At 55.3% G+C, this 22,645-nt stretch overlaps 2 protein-coding genes and 1 long non-coding RNA gene across 7 annotated transcripts in view; all 3 read left to right on the forward strand.

The window, feature by feature from the left end:
* The window catches only part of Ropn1l (rhophilin associated tail protein 1 like), a 44,962-nt gene extending 39,454 nt beyond the window's left edge, over positions 1-5,508 (forward strand). The window contains exons 6-7 of one of the 3 annotated variants that reach the window (XM_063257964.1): positions 4,222-4,348; positions 4,776-5,284. In XM_063257964.1, the coding sequence (XP_063114034.1) occupies positions 4,222-4,348; positions 4,776-5,048 (400 nt within the window). In that variant the 3' untranslated portion in view covers positions 5,049-5,284. Of the gene's footprint in view, positions 1-4,221; positions 4,349-4,581 lie in introns of all 3 variants that reach the window. The other 2 variants (XM_063257965.1, XM_063257966.1) reach the window with 2 other exon arrangements.
* A 144-nt stretch (positions 5,509-5,652) lies between these two features.
* Positions 5,653-12,527, forward strand: LOC134478054 (uncharacterized). Its single transcript, XR_010050397.1, has 2 exons — positions 5,653-11,160; positions 11,596-12,527. It is a non-coding gene; the product is annotated as an uncharacterized LOC134478054 (long non-coding RNA).
* A 2,117-nt stretch (positions 12,528-14,644) lies between these two features.
* The window catches only part of Ankrd33b (ankyrin repeat domain 33B), a 36,808-nt gene continuing 28,807 nt past the window's right edge, over positions 14,645-22,645 (forward strand). The window contains exon 1 of one of the 3 annotated variants that reach the window (XR_010050396.1): positions 14,645-15,117. Coding sequence is in view for 1 of the 3 variants with exons in the window: in XM_063257968.1 (XP_063114038.1) it covers positions 14,752-15,117 (366 nt within the window). In the remaining 2 variants the exon portion in view is untranslated. The remainder of the gene's footprint in view (positions 15,118-22,645) is intronic. The other 2 variants (XM_063257968.1, XM_063257969.1) reach the window with 2 other exon arrangements.

Genomic DNA, 22,645 nt, shown 5'->3' on the forward strand with positions numbered 1-22,645 from the left:
AACCACAGCGAGGGGCTGGGGATTTAGCTCAGCGGCATAAGCGCCTGCCTTGCAAGCAGGCGGTCGTGAGTTCGAACTCCGGTACCGATTAAAAAAACAAAACAAAACAAAAAAAAACAATAACCACAGTGACCCTGAGCAAGCAAGGTAGGAGACTTCTCGAAAGGAATCTTCTGGAATCCGCGGTTCCCATTCATTTCTAGATCCCGATTTCCCAGGCACTGACACAGCTGCGCGTGGCTGTCCAGATTCGCCGATGATGCCTGCACTCCGGAGCCCACCACGTCGCCGTGGGCCGCCGAGGAGGGGCGGGGGCCGGCCGTGGTCTCCGTGCGGGCCTGCACGGCGCCTCCAGCGATGCCACCTGTCCTGTCCCCACTGTCCCGTGGGGAGGGCTCGTCCTCCCTCCGTGCAGCTGGAGCCCGAATACCGAGGCTGAGTCCTCCTGCCGGAAGTCACACAGCTGGAGGGGCAGGCGGCTCCGGGATTCACCTCCATCCACGGGGGCCTGGCTGGGCCCGGGGGCGCAGTGGGGTCCAGCACTAGTGCCACGGTGACCAGGGCGCTGTCCACTGGGTCAGCGTTGTGGAAGCAGATGCTCGTCTCCCTCCCTCCCTCTCTTCTACTTTTGGGGTCCGTGACTTCCGGGCTCTTGGTCCCCTCAGTGCATAACGCAGCTCTGTCACTCTCCGGGTTGTTTAGAGCCCGGGCGGGCACTGCGAGTTCCGGAGACGACGCTGATGGAGGTGCAAAACCGACGGTGACCCAGCCAAGGCCGGTCCCTCTGTCAGTTCTCCGCTCTTCTCCTCCAGCGAAGGCAGGGCGGCCACTAGGAGGAGCACAGAGGGCTCCAGAGCGGGGTCTCGGACACGTGGATGTCCCCTGGCCCGGGGACTACGTCCTCTCTGCAGAAAGCCACCGGATGCCGTGCAGGGCAGGCGAGCAACAGCAGGGCACGTGGGAGGGGGCAGGCGGGCAGAGCAGAGCAAGTTGCCCCAGTCGCCTCTGTCGCCACCTTGAATGGGACAGCAGGAGGGCCAGGCGTATGTCCCTGAATCCTGGGGCTGCGCAGGTGATGGGATCCGGAAGTGGCCTGGTTAAGGATGGAAGTAGTTACGAGGCTCGAGTGACTGGGTCTCGCTGTGAGGTGCAGGCTGGCCTCAAATTCGCAGAGACCTTCCTGCCTCAGCCTTCCTAGTGCTGGGTTACAGGCGTACGCCCCAACTCCTGTCTCCACTGTATGATAGTCTGACAGCCGCGATGAGATTAAAGGCAGCTTTGCACACCTTGATGTCTGAGGGCACGTGGACGAGCGCTCTGGCTTTATCTGAGATAAAAACCATTTGAAAATCGTATCACGTGCCTAGGAAGGTGCCCACTGGGATGGGACAGGACGGTGGGGGGGGGAGCCGTGGACACAGGGGGCATCGTGGGTGATGTAACACTGTACCAGTCACGTGGGCTGCTCTTCTGGGAACTCTGGGGGAGCTGGGTGGGGCCCTGGGGAGGGTGGGGCCCAAGGAAGGGGATGGGGTCTGGAGAAGGGCCAGATCTGGAGAGGGTGAGCCCAAGGGAGGGACGGGGTCTAGGGGAGGGCGGGCTCCAGCCAGGGGAAGGGTCTAGTGGGAGAAAGGTCCCTAGGGAGAGGCAGGGCCCATGACAGGGGCGGGTCCAAAATAGGGGCGGGGTCCAGGGAGAGGAGGGGCCCCAGGGAGGCGGGGTCAGGCAGGAGGGTGCAGGCGCTCACCGCTCACCGCGTTGAGGGCTCAGAGTCCAGCCCCCACTCCCTGCTGCCTGCAGGGGGCGCTCTGCCCCTCGCTGCTGGACTGCGGAGGGAGGCGACTCCCGTGCGCCCCAGGGCCATCCCGTCTCGCTGTTCGGGAAACGGGAGGGGGCTCTCCCGCCCTTGTGCCAGCTCCACCTGCCTCAGCCTCCCTGCAGGCTCCGCCCGTTGCCCCACCCCACCCCAGCTGTCACCAATCCCGAGTGACAGAAGAGGATCTAGGCTTAGCGGTGTCCCTCAGAACTGGGGCGGCGGGAGATTAAGGACTGCTGCATTATAAAACCAGGCGGCCAGATCAGATCCCCGAGTGGCTGCAAAGCCAGCGGTGTAGACACGTCTGCTTGCCCTCTGTCCCGGCTGTGTGACCAACCCGTGGTCCTTCTTCTGGGGTCCAGAGACAGAGAAGTGGTGTTCCGAGGGTCTGTGCTTCAGCAAAGCCTTGCAGGGGGAGCCGTGGGTGGCGGCTCATGCTGGCCATCCCAGCATTTGGGAGGCTGAGGCAGGAGGATCGCCTTGAATTCAGGTTAGCTCGTGCTACCCAGAGAGCTCAAGCCGGCTTCCTCAGAGAACAGATGAGTCACTTGCTCTTGGGTGAATCATTGTGCCTGGGATGGGAAACAGGTCATTTTGGGTCAGGGAGGCCTCCAGGGGCCCGTGGAAATAACCCCAAATATTTGCCAGGCTGTCAACCAATCCTCGCAGAGGGGGCAGAGCCAGCACGTGGCTGTGGGAAGCAAGTCCAGGGCTAAGGCAGCCCACTGCTGGGCAGATGGGAGACGTCAGGCCCTTGGAGAGACACCATCCTGCCTCAGCCTCTCCCGGGGACTTTTCAGTGATCAGTTCATTGAAGCAGAATTTACATTTGTTCTTTACACAGGGCGATGGTTAGGATGATATGATACTAAAGCAGTGCAGCGTATTGTGGGCTCGGCCAGAGGTGCAGCGGTAGAGCGTGTGCTTTGCGTGAGTTCAATTCCCAGCCCTGCAAAAACAAAAAATTTGAAAACATGCTTCCTGCCTAGTGAGATGGTACATGTCTCAGGGAGGCAGAGGCAGGAGGACTGCAAGCCCAGGCACAACCTGAGCACAGTTTAGTGACTTAGGAAGACCCTGGCTTAAGATTTCACTCTGCATGTGTGCAAGTTTGTGTGTGTATGTGAGTGTGAGTGTGTGTGTCCAACTGGAGCTGCTGCCACCGAGCAGGCCACCTGGCTCTTGGCCGGGAGAGTCACCACGGTGCAGGGTTTATCAGAATCCTCTCGTCTTGGTCCCAGCTGCCTGCACTGTGCCTCACAGCACATCTGAAATCTGCGCAGCTCACACAGAGCCTGTGAAATAGAAGGGATTGTGCTCAGCAAAACCCATGTCCCTGCAGTCCTGTCCTGACCCCGACAGCTGTCACTACCACAGGGAGAGTGCCCTGGACTCCTGTGTGCGCATCCTCAATGCGCCAGGGGCTCGGCTCTGTCCCCTCCAGTCATCTGCTCAGCTTGGGTGGCCGAGGCAGATGGACTCCAGGCTCAGGGGACTCCTCAGCTCTCTCTTGCGGACATCCCTGACACATCGGGAGAGGCCCAGGCCGGCAGCTTCCTGCCTTTGAAAGTCCCATCGCAGCAGCAATTAAAGCCGAGCTGGAAGTGATGGCACAGTTAATCCCAGCACTTTGGGAGACTGAGGCAGGAGGATCTCACGGTTGAGCTCAGCCTGAGTAATTGAATGATTTAGTCTCAGAGTAAAAAAGCTAGAGACAGGGATGCATTTCAGTGAGGAGGCTCTGGGTTAAGTCCTTAACTGGGAGAAAAGAATAAAAGAAGCAGAGGGGGCTGGGGATATAGCTCAGTGGCACAAGCACCTGCTTGGCAAAGTGCAAGGTTGTGAGTTCAATTCCTGGTACCAAAAGAGAAGCATTGCGGGGCTGGGGATTTAGCTCGGCGGCATAAGCGCCTGCCTGGCAATGAGGTCATGAGTTTGATCCCCAGTGCCAAAAAAATAAAAAATAAAAAAAGAGAAGCCGTGGCTCTGAGGTGAAGCCCAAAGCCTCAGAGTGTTTAAGAATGGGCAAGGGCTAGCCCTGAGCAGGGCACTGTGCAGGGCAAGCGGAGGTCATGAAGGTGATGGAGCTGGGATGGACATGGCAAGCACCGCCCAGGAGCGGACGGGTGGGGTGGGGGTGGGGCGCTCCCGCCTATGCAGGGACCTGCACCTCGCCTGCTCTGCCACAGAGGCAGTGACTTTCCCCAGAAGGACAGGATAGAAAGGCGACGGGGATGGTGACATCACCGCAGGAAGACCCCGCAAACCCCTCAGTCAGACGGCTCAGGCCACACTGGATGGATGCTGCGGGGGGTGGGGTGAGGGTGGGGAGCCCTTGCGGGGGTGCGGTGGACGTGGGTGTGGGCGTGGACGCTGCCTCCAAGTTCTGCCTTCCCAAATCACAGGGAAAACAATGCCAAGTCCGTGCTGATGAAGGGGAGCCCCTGCTGGGGGTGGCGGTGCACACCTGTAATTCCAGATCTTGGGAGACTGAGGCAGGAGGATCTATGTGCCTTTAAGGCCAGCTACACGGTAAGTTCAAGGCCAGGCAGAACCACATAGTGAAACTCTGTCTCATCCCTCTGCCCCCCTCCCCAAATTACTAATAGTGTGAAATACTAAGGATGGGGAAAATTGGGGTGCAGCATCACACAACTTAGTGCTGTGTGCTCAGAGGATCTGTAAGTAGACCTGCGGTTTCCGAGGTGTTACCGGGGAAACATCTCGCAGCCAGGAGCTGAGCCGGGATCCCTCTCTCCGAGCAGCAGGGTAGCTGCCGGCCGTGCAGCCCACGCACGTGTATGCCCCCGGGAGCCGCTGCTCGCGGTGCCAGGGCGGCCTGCAGAGTGTCCGGGGACAGGGCCGGGCTGGACAGATGCAGGAGAAAACCTACTTCCCGCACCTTTCGGAAGACATGAGTTCGCCTTCTGTGCAAGCCAGAGTTTTCTTCGTCAATCAGATTCCTGTTCCCGCCCGCGCTGGACCACACAATCCTGAGATCCTCGGCGACTCGGCCAGCCAGCCCGGAGTTCCCACCAGAGTCTCTGGCAGAGGTCGGGGAGGGGTATCCCCAGCTTCAGAATCGACCCCCATTTCCCAGAAATGTCACAAACCACAGGCTTGCCTTTCATGGGACTTGAAATTTCCAAATAGACCAACCCAATGTAACGTTTCTATCCTTTTTGTGTTTGCGGCACTGGGGATTGAAGTCAAGGCTTTTGCGCGGACCTAGAGCACCCCCGGCCCGTTTTTCACGGTCTATTTTGAGGCAGGGGCTTGCTGCATGGCCACACGGCCCAGCCCGGGCTCGATCTTGTGGCCTTCCCGCCTCAGCCTCCCCAGTACTGAGATTGCAGGCAGTCGCCGCCCCCCTCTGTCTTTTTAAAACCTGACAAAGAACCCCCAAGAATTAGCCAGCATGTTCCAGAACACTTCCTACCAAGTTCCCTAAAATAAGCGCATTAGTCACTCGGTCTGTCTGCCGAGCTGCAGTCGAAGGCAGCCTAATTAGCCGCTGCACCAGCCTGTGACAGGAGCTGCCAGCGCAGGGACTAGGGGCCTCTTCTGAGGCTGGGATCGGGACCCACCCCCAGCTCCTGGTGCCCCACTCTGATCCAGCCAAGCTTCCCCGCGTGATGAGTAATGAAAACCCACTTCAAATGGTAAATGACGAGGGGAGGCCTGGGCTCGACACAGCCGCAAGGTTTAGTTCCAGAGCCCCCCTCCCCCCAGCCACCTGGCTCCTGGGCGGGGCTTTGGAAGGCGATTGGGCCGCGGGGGCTGACTGGTTGTTAGGGGCGGGGTCTGTCATAGGGTGGGGCCCGGGCCTTGGAAGGTGATTGGACCGCGGGGCCAACTGGTGTTGGGGGTGGAGCCTGATCATGGAGGTGTGGCCTGCAAAGGTCTATCTTTCCCCTTGTCTCCGCCCTTCCCCATTCCTGCGAGCCCTGTGGTGCGCACCTCTATTCTTCCCAGTCCCTTCTTCTACGTGCTGACCAGACGAGGACTGACACTACTGCCCCCAGCATCCACTTCAACTTCTCCTCCTTGAAGCTGCAGGAATCAGGCCTGGAGTCCCCAGGGAGGAGGCGGGTGGTGTGGACACCGAGGGCTCCTTGATTGGACAATTGCTGGCATGTGATCACCTCTTGGCCCAATGGTGTCACCAGGCAGATTGACCAGAATTAGACGCAGTCCCAGACCTGACTGGGGCGATTCCTTCACCTTCTCCAGGGTACCCACCATCTGGGATCACTGTGAGCGGGAGGCCAGCCTGGGATCAGGACAACCTGCACCTCATAGTGAGACCTTGTCTCTAAACAAACAGAGAAAGAAACCATTAATAGGGCTTTGCCTGACTGTGCTTAAGAAATGCTACACTTTGAAGAAATAGTGAAGACCAAAAGGAAATAACAGTACACACTAGAAATGGGTCTTTTGTTTTTCAGTTGAACTCACTGTGTAGCTTCCACTGGCCTCAAACTTTTGAGGATCCTCCTGCCTCTGCCTCCTGAGTGCTGAAGTTATAGGTGTGCATCCCTCTGCCCTACTTGGGCAATTTACTCTAAAGAATTTTCACACCACTCCCTCAAACTCAGCAGCTTTTGCAGTGCTGTCTAAGGCCCGAGAAAACTGCACTGCTCTTGCAATAGCATCTCAACCGTTTCCTTCAATAAATTACTGCTCAATTTCTTTTATTGATGTGTTCAGCAGAAGCAACAGGAGCAGGAGGGGAATTGAAGCAATGCTTTCCCGAACTTGAAGCTTCATGCCCTAAGCTAATTTAGCTAATCATTGTTAGATTTGAGACTTGGACCCGCTTATGCAACGATCTGAAAATTTCCTGATTCCGCTCCAGAAAAGCTTTGGCAGCTATCAGTGTGCAAATTTTCACGCAGCTTCCTGTGCCATGAACGGTTTGGCATTGTTTTAATCTCACTGATGGAGAAACTGCTTCTTACTAAGTCTCCTGCACTTTGGAGCTGTCTATCTTCTGCTACATCCGTCCAATCTTTCAAGAGGCACAGAATGCTCCTCTGGGGGAAAAAAATAAATCTACAAACACACAGAAATCCTTCTTCAAATATTTTGACTGAAGTATTCTGTAGATCGAGAATTTCTGGCACTCTTACACAACGTATACTAAAAAGTCCTACTTCCCTCATTTTGCACAAATCTGCATATGACAATAAACATTGTCAAGAAAATTTTGGTGCTATCTTCAACGTCCTCTGTATAACAACCCATTTTTCCACTACCATGACAAATTACTGGAGGCTGGAGACTTTATAAAGAAAAGAGTTTACAAAGAAAAGGCTGAGGACTGCAGCTCAGTGTTGCAGCACACAGCATGAGGTCCTGGGTTAGATTTTAAACACTGAATAAAAGAGATAGGAAGCCAGCCCAGCTGCAGGGGGCCAACTTGGTTTTTTTTTTTTAAAATTTATTTTTATTTTTTATTTTTTTTATCAGTACTGGGGATTGAACTCATGACCTCGCGCTTGCAAGGCAGGTGCTTATGCCCCTAAGCTAAATCCCCAGCCAACTTGTTCATTTTTTGAGGTCCTGGGATTGGACTGTTGTGGTGCACTAAGCAGCAGCCCTGTCCTTTGCTCTGGGCTCTAGTCTGTCCTTGAGCTTTCAGCCTTCCTGCCTCAGCCTCCAGGAGCTGAGACCACATGTGAGCCCTGCCACGTCCAGCTCAGGCTGATTATTGTTATTATTATGTTTTAAAATAAATCTCTTGTGAGAACTGACTGGGGAGCTCTGAACCCCTCTCAGACCCTGTCTTGGAGCACGGGCACCCTGGGGACCAGCCAATCAGTGTGAACCTTTGGGGGCTGCATGAGCTGAACCAGAGCTTCTCTCTGCCACCCCAGGAATCAAGGGGCAGTGGAGGATCAGGCCCACACCTACAGAAGGATGAGAGGTGTGGGGCTGGCCGCAACATGTCAGGAAGGTGAACACTGTGTCACTGGAAGGTTCCAGTGCCCCCGGCTCCGCCCCACCACACCTAATGACACTCTGGCAAGACTCCAGGGTTTTTCTTTCTCCTTTTGGTTTTTTTGAGTTTGAGCCTCACTATCTGGTCCAGGCTGGCCTGGAACTCATGGGGATTCTTCCGCCTCAGCCTCCTCAGTGCTAGGATTATAGGTGTGCACTCCCAGGCCTGGCTGGACTGCATAATTTTTCTTGACAACTACCGGATGTTGTGCTTGGGTTAAGACAAAACCAGCGTTAATCTTACTGACACAGAAGCATCCAGGCATCTATTTTTATACTTTTGTACAGCATACATTAAATGCAATGTTATTTTTAACAATATGCATATTTATATTTAAACAGAAAGCACATATACTGGGCGGTAGGAAATGGCAGAAGAAATTAGATTTTCTACACTAGGTAAATACAGTGTATTACATTAATGCACACATTTCCTCTAAATGTTTTCTAGCTTTTTAAAAAATATTTGCTGCCTAACCTCTCCATTATTTTCTGTAATTTGTATTAGAAAATACATATGTCCTTGTAATTTTCTAAGTATGCATGAATCAAAATTTGGCATCATGGCACATACTTGCAATCCCAGCACTCTGGAGGCTGAGGCAGAGGACTCACCATGAGTTTGGGACCAACCTGGGTTCCATAGTGAGTCCAAGGCCAGCCTGAACGACATGGTGGAACCCTGGCTGACAAAATAAAAGTAAATAATTAAATAAAAACTGCAAAGTACTCTGGTGCTAAGCTAGGACGCTGAGCAAGTTAGGGTAAGAAATGCATTTCCAGTTTAGCTTGGTGTGTCCCTGGGTAAGCAGAGGAGCCCGGACCCTGACACTTGGCTTCCCAGCCATGTCCCCTGCCTGCTGTCTGTGTTCCTGCACCCCGCCTTGGAGTGTGTGGCCGCATGTGGTCCGGTGGACCCCAGCTCAGCCCTGCTGTTCCTGAGTGGACCACAGATCACAGCCCAGGTCCCCAGAGGGATCCACAGATGAGTGTCCCAGTGGCTGCTGCCCACTGCTCACCGTGCAACTCCTGTGCCCACCTGAAGCACGGTCCCAGCCAGGGACGCCCTTGGGAGCTGCAGGGACCTTCCAGGTGGCTGTGTCCGGCCCGCTGTCCGGGAGTCCCTCGGGCTGCAGGCCCTGATGGTTTCCCAGGGCGGAGGGCGGGGAGGGGTGACAGAGGACCTCCAGATGACAAGAGGGAGTTGTCCTAGCTCTAACCCGCCAAGTGTTCCAGGTGCCGAGCTCCTGCTGTCTTCGTTGGAGCAGCAAGTTCTAGGAACAGCAGAGGTAAGAATAGGCAGTGTTCTGTCTCCAGCATGTGTCACTGAGCAAAGCCAGGAGGCGAAGCGAGTGCTAGGTGGGACAGAGCTGCAGCCCACTGGTAGGATTCCAGGACAGTCGCTCGGGTAACATCGCTCCAGAAGGAAGTCACAGTGCCACAAGGGGCAAAGCCATGGTGATCCAGTAAGGTTACGGCAAGACCGGGGGCTCGGGTGACACTGACTAAATGGGACACAGTCACGGAGCAGGCTCAGCTGGGCCTGACAAGGCCTTTCCTGGAAAGGGTGGGTCACGGAGGTTCGGCCCCCACCCCAAGGTGACTGTTGTCTGCTTAGAACACTGATCCCAGCTCACTGCGGGGGAAGCGTGTGGGTGGGAACTTCCGATTTGCTTGGAGCCGGGCCTGAGGTGGCTGGGCCTAGAGTCTTGGCTGTCCTTGCACTGACCCACCAGGGTCCCCACCTACAAGATTTCCAGATAACTTGGCTGCTGTCCCGGAGACTCCGAGGTTGGAGCAGCAGGCCCTGCCCTTAGTGAAGCCTCCAGGAGAGGGCCCACCTCCCCAGCTTCCTGAAGGGGACTGGGTGCCTGTGTCCACATTCCCTTCTTCTCTGAGAATACCATCCCTGAGCTGCATGGGTCTGTCATGCCAGCACTCAGGAGGCTGAGGCGGGAGGATCCCAAGTTTTTTGTCTCAAAGTAAAAATAAAAGAAAAGAAAAGGTTGGAGCTGTAAGCCCGTGTGAAGGCCCTAAGTTCAATCCTAGTGTGCTAAGATAGGGCATACAGGTGCACGCACATGCAGACTCAGGGACAGGGCAGGGACACAGTGCCGGACACAGAGAACCTGGGGGGGGGGGTAAGACCCACCTGGCATTTCTGGGAGGGGAGGCTTGGGCTCCTGAAAATAAAGTGCGGGACCCTTCGGGAGGTCCGTGGCCCAACAGCTGTCAAACCAGGACCAGCCAGAGGTTGAAGGGCAAGAAACGCTCTGAGGGGAGCAGTGCAGGGCTGAGCTGGTCTTTTTATTTTTTCTGATGGCACCGAGACCGATCCAGAGCCTTTGCACTGAGCTACTTCCCCAGGCCTTTTGAAATTTTATATTTGGGGACTGGCCGGGCTGGAACCTGTGATCCTCCTGCCTCAGCCTCCTGGAGAGCTAGTGATATAGGGGAAATGCTAGATGTCAGACACGCCACGTTCCTGAAGTCAAAGAGTGGATTCTAAGGAACAGTGGAGGTTAAGAGTAGGAAAATCTACTGGACAAGAGGGATGAGAATGGGATGGGGTACAGGAACAGCTCCCGAGAGGCAGGCGGGGACCCGAATGGGCTGTCGACCAGCACCTCCTGGAAGGAAATCATGAGGCAGCTACAGTGTGCATCAGAATTACGATCGATGAGGGTATGTGGGTGACATCCCTGGTCCCTGAGCTAGGTCTCGGTCTTGTCTTAGTCTACGTGGTCTTGGTCTTGGTCTTCTTGTTTTAGCCTTAGTGGGTGGGAGAGGATGGCCCACCCCAATGGGATGATGGGAAATCTCCAAAGGCCAGCACCAATGTCCCGAGCCTCCGTTCTTCCCCTGGGGAAGTGTGCAAAGCTGTGACTCCAGCCGCAGTCCCGGTGGACTCTCATCTCCTGTGCTGACCCCCGAGGGCCCAGCCCCTCCGGCTGCCTGCTCTGTTCCCACCTCACTTTGCTGTCTGTGGAGCTGGGCTTGGGAACCAGGGAGAGTCACTTCCTGGTTGGGGTGCAGGCTGCTTTAGACTTGAGGGGCCTGGCACCCCATGATGGACTCATCAGAGATGTGTAGGAGCTGGGTCCGACCTCAGCTGCCAGATGCTTGGGGACACTGTGGCTTCACAGGCCAGCCTTGCCCTTAGCAGCCCCTGGGACTGAGCTCTAGCACCTCCCATTCCCATGGGCCCCCACTTGCCGACCTGCAAAGCGGGTGACCATGGCCTCTGTCTCCCCTTTTGTGGACAGCCCTGGCCCAGGCAGAGAACAGATGCGTATGCCCGCCTTGCCAGACCTCAATGCTCAGCACCAAGTAGGAAGAAGGTGGGACTCTCAGGAAAGGGGTGGGGTGGGTACAGTGGGGGACATTCCAGAGGAACAGACCAGAGAGGGGTGGGGGCTCCGCTAGCTTATAGGTCATGGTGTTCTCCAGCTTCCCCCAGAGGGGAATTTTCAAACAGAAGCTGGGGGGTGGTGGTGCACACCTGTAGCCCAGCACTCAGAAGGCTGAGGCAGGAGGGTTGCTGTGAGTTTGAGGTCAGTCTGGGATACATAGTGAGTTAAACGCCAGCTTGGAGTACACAGCAAGGTCCATCTCAAGCAAAAAAAAAAAAAAGATAGATAAAAATAGAAAAGAAAGGGCTATTATAGGTACATACAGGGAGGAGAGGGTCGGGCTTTCTGTCCTTCGGGAGGGACAGTCTAGTGGGCAGTGGAGAAGCTCTTGCTGATCTTGTTTTTTTTTCCTCTTTCCCCCAGGTGCTGAGGATTGAACCTAGAGCCTTTGCACTGAGCTATACCTTGAAGATGAGAGCTCGCTGAGTTACTAAGTTACCCAGACCAGCCACAAACTTGTGATCCTCAGCCGTCTCTGTACTGGGATAATTAATGGGAGTGCAATGCTTTGCCCAGATGACTAGGGGTATTTGTGTGTGTGTGTGTGTGTGTGTGTGTGTGTGTGTGTGTGTGCATGTGTGTGACAGAGAAGAGAGAGAGAGAGAGAGAGAGAGAGAGAGAGAGAGACAGAGAGAGAGAGAGAGAGAGACAGAGATAGACAGACAGAAAGACAGCGAGATGGAGAGAGACAGAGAGACAGAGAAAGAGAGAGACTCTGTAGCCCAGGCTGGCCTTGAATTCACAGCAATCCTCCTGCCTCAGCCTCTGAGGGCTGGGCTGACAGTTGCACACTGCCACACCTGGTGGAAACAAAGTTCTTTGAGGGCTGTGGGTCACTAGCAGGGCCAGACACTGCCCCTCAGCAGCTGCTGTCTTTGATGGGAGCAGGCCGACCCCAGCGCAGCCCTCTGTGCTCCGAGGCGTGCTGCTGACTGACTCAGGACTCAAGGTTGCTTCTTCTCAGGGCACACACCTCGGGGAAATTTGCGAAAATTCCACAGAATCATTTTGGTTTATTTGAATGGTTTTTGAGAAACCAGTGACTAAGAGATGCACTGTGTCCCCGGAACCACTTCTGCTTCTGTGTGGCAGCCTGGGGAGCAGGTGCAAACTCTGAGGGCAGCAAATCACCCTGGCCCTGACGTTGGGGGACCGTTGGTTTAAACAGTAAGTGTCAGCCCTGCGCTGACTGTGAACACCTGTCACCCCAGCACTCAGGAGGCTGAGGCAGGAGGGTCACCATGAGTTTGAGGCCAGCCTGAACTACACAGTGAGACTCTGCCTCAGAAACAAAATTGAATCATTTGTTTTGTTGTTCCAAGAATTTCCCCTGGAATTTGGTTACATCATTTCTCCAACAGCACAAGCTGTTGAGGTTTGTGGCCTTGAATCTTTTCCTGTGAGACCAAGGTCTGTTTTTTATTTTTATTTTTATATTGGTATCAGGGATTGAACTCATGACCTCCTGCTTGCCAGGTGGACATTTATACCACTGAACTAAACCCCCAGCCCAAGGTCTGGTTCTTAGCATCTTTTATAGAGGACAGATTTTGTTTTGTACTGAGGACTGAACCCAGGGCCTTTGCATGTAGCCGCATCCCTAGCCATTTTTAATTTTTTATTTTGAAATGGTTTTGCCAAGTAGCTAGAGCCCAGGCAGTGTTGAGTCCTCAGTCCTCCTGCCTCAGCCTCCCTGAAGGCTTGGATCCTACCATTTGGTTGTCCACATCTTTGAAAATAAATACCTTCCTTCTAACTTTAAAAAAGCTTGACTCGGAAATATAATTGAGCTATTGCTGGATATTCTTCTAATGAGCCAAAGGCAAATGATTCAGCTGAATGAACAAGCTGTGTAAATCACATGCTGTATACATTTAAAAATTATACATTAAAAGCAGTTCATTGAAACTGAATAGTCTTGTATATAACACAATTTCTCAAACTGACATTGATTTAAAGATCAGCCTGAAAGCATTTGAAACTTTTAAAATTGTAACTGTTCCCTCGTGGCAGCCCATCTGATGACCAAGGTTCACGGAGACATTTCTGCTGGGCTCCAATACCCCTGCCCTGCTGCCCGTCTCTGTTGGGCCCTCTTGGTCCCCAGTCCTGATCCTCTGCTTTCTCCCTCTTTAGAGTCCGCACATAGTATATAAATGTTATTTTTGAAAAAAAAATCTGAGCCGGGTGTTATTCTATCATGCTATCATGCGCCCCCGGAGAGGCTGCGCATGCGCGGCCCTCGTGGCTAGGGGCATCTCTGAGCCCGGGGGCAGGGACCCTCGCTTCTCCATATCTGCATCTGCTTTACTTCTCTTCCTTTAAAGCTGGGAAACCGTTCCCCACCTCCCCTTCTTGCTTTATGGGGACCCAAGTTGTAAGAAAGGAAAAAAGGAAGTCAGGAGACCTACGGATGGGGTCCGAATCCCCTTGTCTGGGCCCGGTGATAAGGACCCCCGGTCTGCACGCTGCCCTGCACGCTACTCCCAGAATCGAGGTTGGGGCTTTGCCGGGTGGGGGCGGGGCCGGTAAACCCCGTTGGCGGCGATCGGGCGCGCGCAGGCGCCGAGGTGGGGAATTCCTGGCGGGAATCAGGGACCGTGACGCCTCAGGGGAGGGAGAAGAGCCCTCCGCCTGCTGCATCGGGGGTTCAGAAAGCAGCCTGTGCGGGGCGTAGAATGTCGGGGCGTGGGCGACACGGGAAGGCGCGGACCCCGGGTCCGCACTGCCGGCCCTGGGAAGTGGGGCCCGGTCCCTCTGCGCCCCCTGGCTGCGCCCGGGTCCCCAGCGCGGCGCCCGTACAATTTTGTCCCCTTTGGACTCGAGAGCTTGGCACGGCGGGCGCGGGCTGGGCAGAGCGCATGGCAGGAGGACAGGGGACCTGGGGGTCTCGCGTGGGCCCCGAGACCGCGGCTCGGGCTGTGCACGAGGATCCAGCGACGAGCACCCTCCTCCCTGATGGCGGGGCTGGGCAACCCTGCACCCAGGCAGTGGGGCGCGGGGTGCCTTCGCAGTTCCGTGCCTTCGCTCTTCTGGAGTTTTCCCAACGCTTCCCCACTGTCGCTCTTTTCTTTAATCAATTTTTCTTTTTGAGGCAGTCTCACTATGAAGCCCACGCTGGCCTCGAACTCCCGGCGACCCTCCTACTTGAGCCTCCCGAAGGCTGGGATTACAGCCCTGCCCCACCAGGCCCCACTTTCAAAGTTTCGCTCAGGTCTCTGAATCGGCAGCGCGCTCCGCACCCCGGCCGCGTGCCGGGTCCGGGTGCTGCCTGCAGGTCGCCGCCCACAAGAAGCCCCGCCCCTAACAGCCCCGCCCCACAGCGCGTCCCCTCTCGCGCAGCCGCGAGCTGCACGCTTCCGGATAGGGTGCCGGGCGTGGTCCGCAGGCCCCGCCCTCCCGCCCAGGCCCCGCCCTCGAGGCCCCGCCCACAGCCCCCGCCCCTCTCGGCGCAGCAGCGAGCGCTGCGCTCCGCCGGGCTGGGGCGCGGGCTGCGCGGTGACCCCGGCTTCGGCCCGGATGGTTCTCCTGGCGGCCCTCGGGCCCGAAGGGGGCAGCGGGGCGTCCTGCCTGTCCCCGTCCCCTTCCCCGTCCCCACCCCGGGACGCGCAGGTGGGCGAGGATCCCGCGGACGACGATGAGGACTTCGAGGACTTGTGCCCGTGCGATGCCCGCAGCGTGGCCGCGGACGACGGCTTCTACCCGCCGGGGCTCGGCGAGGAGCGGGGCGCCGTCGTCCCCGAAGGCGCCCCCGAGGTCGTCCCGGTGCCCGCGGGCGCCACCGTGCTGCGCGCGGCCGGCGCCAACGACGCGGGGCTGCTGCGGGCGCTCGCACGGCGGGGGCTGCGCGCCGAGGAGGTGCAGGAGACGGACCGCAACGGCCGGGTGAGCGCGCGGCGGCCGGGCCGGGCCGGGCCGGGGCGGGGCGGGGCCGGGGCCGGGGTCGGGTTCGGGGCGGGGCCGGGGCCGGGGCCGGGGTCGGGTTCGGGGCGGGGCCGGGGCCGGGGCTGGGGTCGGGGCCGGTACCGGGGCCGGTTCGGGTTCGGGGCGGGGCCGGGGCCCGGGGCCGGGATGGAGTCCGGGGTCGACCCGGCGACCCTCGCCTGTCCCCGCCCCTACGCCCTCACCCAGGAGCCGAGCGGCCACCCGGCCCGCCCGCGCCCCTCGGGTCCCCGGGCGAGGACGGCGCGGCTCCCTTCGTCCCTGGACTCGGGGTCCCCGAGTGGTGCGGGTCGCGCGTGCTCCCGGGCCCGGCACAGGTGCCCGGTGGCCTCGACTCCCGGTCCTGGGGTGGACGCGCGGCGCGGACTCGTTGGTGTCCGCTTTGCTGGAGGCCCCCGGGGTCTGCAGACCCAGCTTGGCCCGAGTCGGGCACGAGTGCTCTCTGCGGGGGAGGAAATCGTGCTTTTCATTCGGGGTCCCCGCGGCTTCGCGGGCTGGCCACCCCGGTGTCCCCGGCTGCGGTCCCCTGCGCCGAGGCACCTGGGGCGCGGGCTGCGAGCGCGGGTTGGAACTTGGTTTGTGTTTGTGACCCGGGGGAGGGGCAGGCCCGGGGGTTGCACCCCGGATCCCTGCAGTCAGAAGGTGCACGGCACCCAGCACGCTTCCCGTCTCCTGGCCGGGGCAGGGGTCGCCCGGGAGGGGCGCTTTCAGTTTCTCCGTGCGCTGCGGGCTCCGATGTCCCCGCCCCTCAGAACCCGACCCGAGAAGGGGACCCCGAGCCGGCTAGGACGCACGGGGCTGCTGGTCCTCCACCCTGAGCGCGCGGGGCTCGGCTCGGGGCGCCACCCTGGGAGAACCGAAGTTCGCAGGTGGCCCTGGCGGGGGTTCCCGGGTCCCCAGAGAGCGCCCGGCGCGGCCGCTCAGGTGCTCCGCCCGTGCGTGGGGGCCGAGAGCGCTGCGCCTCCGGGCTGTGCGCAGGCCCCAGCCTGGGCGACGGACCCCTGGCTCGCCCAGCTGGGGACCGTCTGCCACCTCGGACTGGAGGACGGTGCCTCCTGCTTTGTGGGTTTCCGGTGCTGGGCAGGGACGTAGCCTCCTCCTCCTCTTCTGCCCGGGTTTGTGCCGGTGGAGCCCAGAAGCCCTTCTGTCTCAGCTTTCAGTCCCCTCCTCTAGCTGTTGGAGGAGAAGGGCCCTTCTTCCCATCGGTGGCTCTGAGCCCTCGGTCACTGTGCCTCATCACCCTGGCTGGAGCACTGTCGGAGGCTGAGACAGGAGGATCCCTTGTTGAAACCCAGCCTTACCATTTTGTATTATTTTGTTTTTCAAAATTTCAAACGTTAGTGTGTTTTCTGTTGAGCATACACTTGTGGAACCTCTCTTGGCAGGAACTGTCACATCCTGATAAAAAGGGGTAAGAGGCCGCTTAAAATAAATACTATTTTTAATAAAATAATGAAACTTCAAGGCCAGGCGTGGTGGCACACACCTGTAACCCCTGCACTCGGGAGACCGAGGCAGGAGGAGCTCTGTGAGTTTGAGGCCAGCCTGGACTACATGTTAAGACCCTCCCTCAAAGAAACAAAACTTCAAATAAGTATTCTTTACACTGCACAGTAGGATGAAAATAAGGTGGAACTTTACTGTGATCATGAAGATCCAGAAGGAAGGAGACTCAGAATAAAGGCAAAACACAGGCAAGGCGCGCTGGCCGGTGACCTCTCCAGAAGGTGCAGTGAATTCACCCTCCTCGTGGGCTGGGCCAGCCTGAGATTTTAGTGACGTCACCTTGACATAGAAGTGAATGGTGGAATGAATGAGGAAAGGTGAGATACTAAGGTCCCAGGTCTCAGGTACCACAGGAACTGCCTCACTTTTTATTCATGTTATTCCTTTTGGTTTTCTGAGACAGGGTCTCACTATGTAGCCCAGGCTGGCCTTGAAACTCAGGTGCTTCTTGCCTCAGCCTCCCCAGTGCTGGGATCGCAGGCGGCTGGCTGGGCAGTGGTGTGTGTGTGTGCAGAGCCCGTCCAGGCTATCGGGAGTCCTCGGTGCCCTGGTAGCTGGCCCAGGAGCAGCAGAGGGACCCAGGCTGAGGCTGAAGCCCACACCAGCCCTCCACCCCCACCCCAGCTTTCCGTGGATGGCGCCCCCTCCTCCTGGTCTGGCTGCCCCTGCCTCCCTGGCCTGCACAGAGGGGCTGGCTGTGTACCCCCACCTCACCTCCGCTGATTGCCAAGTTCCAGCCCCAGCCTCCAGGGCATTGGGACATTGGTCAGGCCTATGTAGCTGCAGGGAAACCACCCCCATTTTCTCTGTCTCGGTCCCTTAACACTGACTTCTGTTTTCACAGAAAACTGGCCCATTTTTTCTGTTTTACAATTTATATTGTAAAGTTGTCACAGAACTCTCTCTTATTTTTTGGTAGTGATGCTTAAACCCAGGAGCACCCAGCCACCAAACTGCAGCCCCAGCTCTTTAAAAAAATATTTTAGTTTGATACAAGGTTTCACTAAGGAGCCCAGACTGGACTTGAAGTTGTGTGTGATCCTCCTGCCTCAACCTCCCCAGCAGCCATGCCCTGTGGGAATTCTCTTTGTAATCTTGACTGTAACCACTGTATTCTGGTTTCCTAGTTTTTGTTTGTTTTTCTATGTGTTTTGAATTTGTGCTATTTCTCTCCTTTGTGGCAGACCCTGTTAAAAATATCTAATTTTGGGGCAGCTCACTTGGGATCCCTTCTGTCTCTCTCCCAGACAGAAGCTTTCTTTCTCTCAATAAATATATTCTACTCTTTAAAAAAAACCACCTAATTTTTAGTTTTCTTAGAGGCCTGCTGTGGATCTGTGGGCCTGGCTGTCTCTGTCGGTTTCTGCTTTTTTTCCATTTGTTTGTTCCTTCAGGGTTTCCCTGCCTACACTTTCCTCAAAGTCTCACTGTTGCTTTTCTCAGCCAGTTTGAAAATTAATATTTGTGTGATTGCTTTCTTCGGGTTTGTAGTATGTTTCTTTATTATAATTTTCCAAGTTTTATTAGCACATTTGCCGTACACAGCGATCCCATTCATAGGGGACCTGGTGTGTGTGCTCTCAGTAGTCTGTCCTCTCATTCTCTTCCCCTCCCCATTATGGTTATTTTTTAAAGTGTAAAAATCTACTTATTTATTGATTGATTATTTTGATTCAGGGCCTCTCTGTGTACTCCACACTGGCTTGAACTCACCATGCAGCCCAGGCTGGCTCTGAGCTCGCGGCGATCCTCCTGCCTCAGCCTCCCAGATGCTGAGGCCACCATGGCGCCTGGCCATCGCTGGGTCTTGCTGCAAGGCAAGGAATTTCCCACATTTCCTTTGGCTTCCAGTTCTCTGTCCAGGCAGCATCCACGGGGCCAGGCCAGCGAGTCCATGTCTGGAGGGTCCCCCGTGTCCCCGTTAACGTGAGGGACACTGGTGTCTGTTGGTCTTGCTGGTCCTGGGGTCACGGTATAGACCAGGTCTCAGGAATCCGTTCCAGGGTTGGAGCCAGGCCCGGCTGACCTCGAATTCTTGAACCCCGCCTGCTGCCTTAGTGGCTGGACTTCTGGACCCTGTGCCCCGCCCCCACTTTTTGTTTTTGTTGTTGTTTTGAGACAGGGTCTCACTATTCGGTTCAGGCTGGCCTTGAACTCACTGTAGCCCAGACTGACCTCAAACACGAGGCAGTCCTCCTGCCTCATCCTCCTGAGTGCTGGATTTCTGGCTTTGTACTTTCATGCCTGGCAGGGTGATCTTTTTAGGGAGCCCTTGATGATGGGTGCGTATGGGGTTGGGGATGAATTTGGGGTTCAGCCTCCATGGAAGTACAGGAGAAGTAAATATATTTCCCTAAGCATTCAGTGTCTAACTCACACTGCGGAAGCTGTGGTGAATTCGTTTTTAATAGAAGTAATCATTCTTAGCTTGTCTCGGCTGTACGCGAATCTGAATCCTTTGGGTTTGTCTGCAGTGAGGCACCAGTGCCCTGAGTTAATTGAAAACCCCCACGTGATGTGATCTTGTTTGTTAAAGGCAGTGAGTGATGAGCGGGGTCCCCATTACTGTTACCTTGAAGAGTTACTCTTACCTTTTTATTCCTGACTTTTAATTCAGTGGAGAGACTTCTGGAAAGGACTGAACACTGAGCCATCCTTTTGTTTAGAAGAGGCGAGTTCCACCCCCTCACTTGTGGATGGATTCATTAGTCCTGTGATTCCAGCATCTATGGGAAGGCTGTGGGGTTTTAATCGATGACATAGAAAAGTTGTTCCTGAGGGCTTTTTTCTCCAACGAAATGAATATTCTTAAACTTTTGCTATAAAAAACTCAATATTAAATGCTCAAGGAATAATAAAAATTGTGTTTTAAATAGCTTTCCACGTGCAGAGGAAGCAATTTTAAAACTTTTGAGGCAGGTGTGGCAGCGCATACCTGTAATCCCAACACTCGGGAGGCTGAGGCAGGAGGATTGACACAAATTCCAGGCCAACCTGGGCTACCCAGTGAGGTCAAGGCCAGTGTGACCTACATAGAGAGACCCTGTCTCAAAATACTAGATAAATAAAAACATTTGAATGGAGCTGTAGATCCATGACTTTAAAAGTCACTTAGAAAATCCCAGGGTCTCACATATCAGCTTTAAACGTAGAGAATCCTCCTACTGTAGGATTTTAAAAGTGTTTGTGATTGATTAAATGATCCAAATTAAGTAGCACAGGAGGCCTAGGAATGGAAAAACAGTTTTTTAAAGAAGAAAGCTGATTAGCGTCCTAAGCAGTGGGAAATCCCTGACTGTAAACGGAGATGCTGCTGGCCTCGTCTGGCCGCCCTCCCAGGAAAGCCAAAGGCGTTACCGGCTGGGCGTAGGTGCCCTCAGCTGTCATCAGCCCCTGGCCCGGACAAGTGCTGATCTGCTTTCTGCAGATTATGGGGGTTATTTATGGAAGGGTTTCCACGTATTTATAGAAGGCTGTTCAGGAAAGCAGCCCGGCACCCTGTGACCTTGGTCCACCTGTGGGCCCTGCACCTTGCACCCTGGGCACAGTAGAGCGGGAGCCCTGGTGTGACAGGGAGTGGGGTCACCTGTGACCCCTGCCTGTGCACAGTGCGTGTCCCTGAACTACTGGCCCAAGAGGAAGAGGCAGTCTGTCCTCTGGGGATCCGTTGGCCCCTTTGTCGGGGATCAGATGGCCGAGCGTCTGGTGTGGTTTCTGTGTCCTCTGCTTGGTTCCATTGACCACAAGTCTGTTTTTGTACCAGTACTGTGCAATTTTGTACCAGTACTGTGCAGTAGCTCCTTAGCAAACTCCATGGAGTACTACTCTGCCATAAAGAAGGATGAGCCTGAGCCATGCTGGGTCGAGGCTGCGCTTTGAGACTACAGTGTTTGGTTGAATAAGTCAGACACTGAAGCTTAAATATCCCATGGTTTCCCTTATATGAGAATCCTGAAGTCCGTATATTTTGATTTGTATTTTTTTTTTGGTTTTTGAGACACAGTCTCATCCTGGAGCTCAGGCTGGCCTCGAGTGGGGCTCGTCCTGTCAGCGTCCCGTGGTCCCAGCCAGACCCACCCGGCGCCACCTGCCTGGTGCAGGGTGGGAGGCCAGGGCCAGCGTGGGCTGCGGTGGGATCGGGTTTGGGCTCTGAGCTCCGGGTTTCTGCAAGCAGCCTGGGGTCACCCTCGTGGCCTTGCGCTGTGGCCTGAGCCTCACCTCGAGACAGCACTGACCTCACCATGCAGCGGGTGTCTGATTCCACCCCGGGAGGGCCAGCAGTGGGGCGGGGAGACGGGCACAGGGCCCGTGCCCAGCACTGAGAGGGTGGAGCTGGTGTCTGCTGACCGTTCCTGAGCCGGCTGGTGTGTACCCGGAAAGGCTGCTCCCGGCTCTGCCCCGTAACCCTTAGCGAGCTCCCAGTGCAGTGCTCTGTTAGGGACGCTTCGGGTCTCCTGTTTGTATCATGGTTCACGTGGTCATTTGGGGACAGTTTGGCTGATCCTGGGGCCTCCGAATCTTCCCCTCCCTTTTCCTCTCCCTCCCCCTTCTTTCTTGTCTGTTAGAGACGGGGTCTCACTAGGTAGCCTGGGCTGGCCTTGAACTTGAGGTGCGCCTCCTGCCTCAGCCTCCCCAGTACTGGGGTCCCTGGTGTGCACCCCACCCCTGGTTCTCATCCTTTCTCTCTGGATTGATCCCTGGAAAGATACTCACTTGGTTTAACAGCAGAAGCCTTTGAAAAGCCCCCTTGCTTTCTGAGAAAACTACGAATTCTCCCTCTGTAGGCAGGCAGGGTAGGAACTGGCTCATTTCGGGGATTTTCCTCCCACTAAACATTAATGATTAAGAACGGACATTGCTTTATTGGTCTTTGCAACAGCGAAAGCCACGTGGCTCATTGTAAAGTCAGGTAACATAGAAAGGTAAGGTCACCGCTGTTGCATCATCTAGACTTACAGATTTAGGCACGACTTAGAGGCATTTAATACAAAACAGTACGAGAGTGCCCTTTGCCCATGGCGCACATGCTGAGGGCATCGTTCTCTGTCATGAAATCTTGCAATACACTCTGTTTTCTGGAATTTTCCTTTTCTTCCTTTTTTTTTTTTTTTTTTTTTTTTTTTTTTGGAGACAGGGTCTTGCTGTGTAGTTCAGGCTGGCGTTGAGCTCACCATGTGGCCCAGGTGGCCTGCAAAGGATGGCGACCCTCCTGCCTCAGCCTCCTGACTGCAGGGATTGCAGGTGTGCCCCACAGGCCTGACTCTTCAGATGGATTCTTTTTGAAATGCAGTCACTCTTAGTAGTGGATGTCAGTTGAAGAGAGGGTCTGATTGAGACAGCCACTCGTAGCTGAAAGTCTCTGAATTGTTTTCATACTTTTTTGCTGAGGAGGTCTAAATTTTTGCGTAGTCAGATTTAGCTTTTTCTTTATGGTTTCTGGCTCTGCTGCTCCGCTTCAAATTGCTTTTTCGAAGCCAAGTTTAGAGAAGACGTCATCTACACTTTCCTCCAGCACTGTGACGGTTGCGTATTTAGTGACTTGCTTGAACTGAGGTATCTGCTAAAGATTCGGCCGGGGATTTGCTGGCACCCTGAACTGAGTAATGTGCCTTCTGTGCGGCTCCGGCTTAATCTGCACGGTTAAGTACGTGTTGTCTCGGTAATGTTTTAACTTACGTCACTCTGCTCCTGGTGAGGCTGTGTGTACATCCGTATGTCCACCAGCTCTTTGCTTCAGCTTCTTTACTAGCTTGAAAAAATTGTCTTGTCAGTGTTTTCTTGTTTATATTTCCATCAAGATGTAAATTATCCCAAGTAAAGCGTTCATTTTGACTGTTGTCTTTCTGCTGGCTTTTAATTCTACTGATGGTGTTCATGGAATTGAATTTTACGCTTTATGTAGATTAAATGTATTTATATATTTATTTTTATTGTTTGTTTGTTTGGTGTTTTGAGACAGGGTCTC

This window comes from Cavia porcellus, unplaced genomic scaffold (genome assembly GCF_034190915.1).
Source record: "Cavia porcellus strain 051 isolate PalLab524CR breed Dunkin Hartley unplaced genomic scaffold, mCavPor4.1 scaffold_11, whole genome shotgun sequence".
Lineage (NCBI taxonomy): Eukaryota > Metazoa > Chordata > Mammalia > Rodentia > Caviidae > Cavia > Cavia porcellus.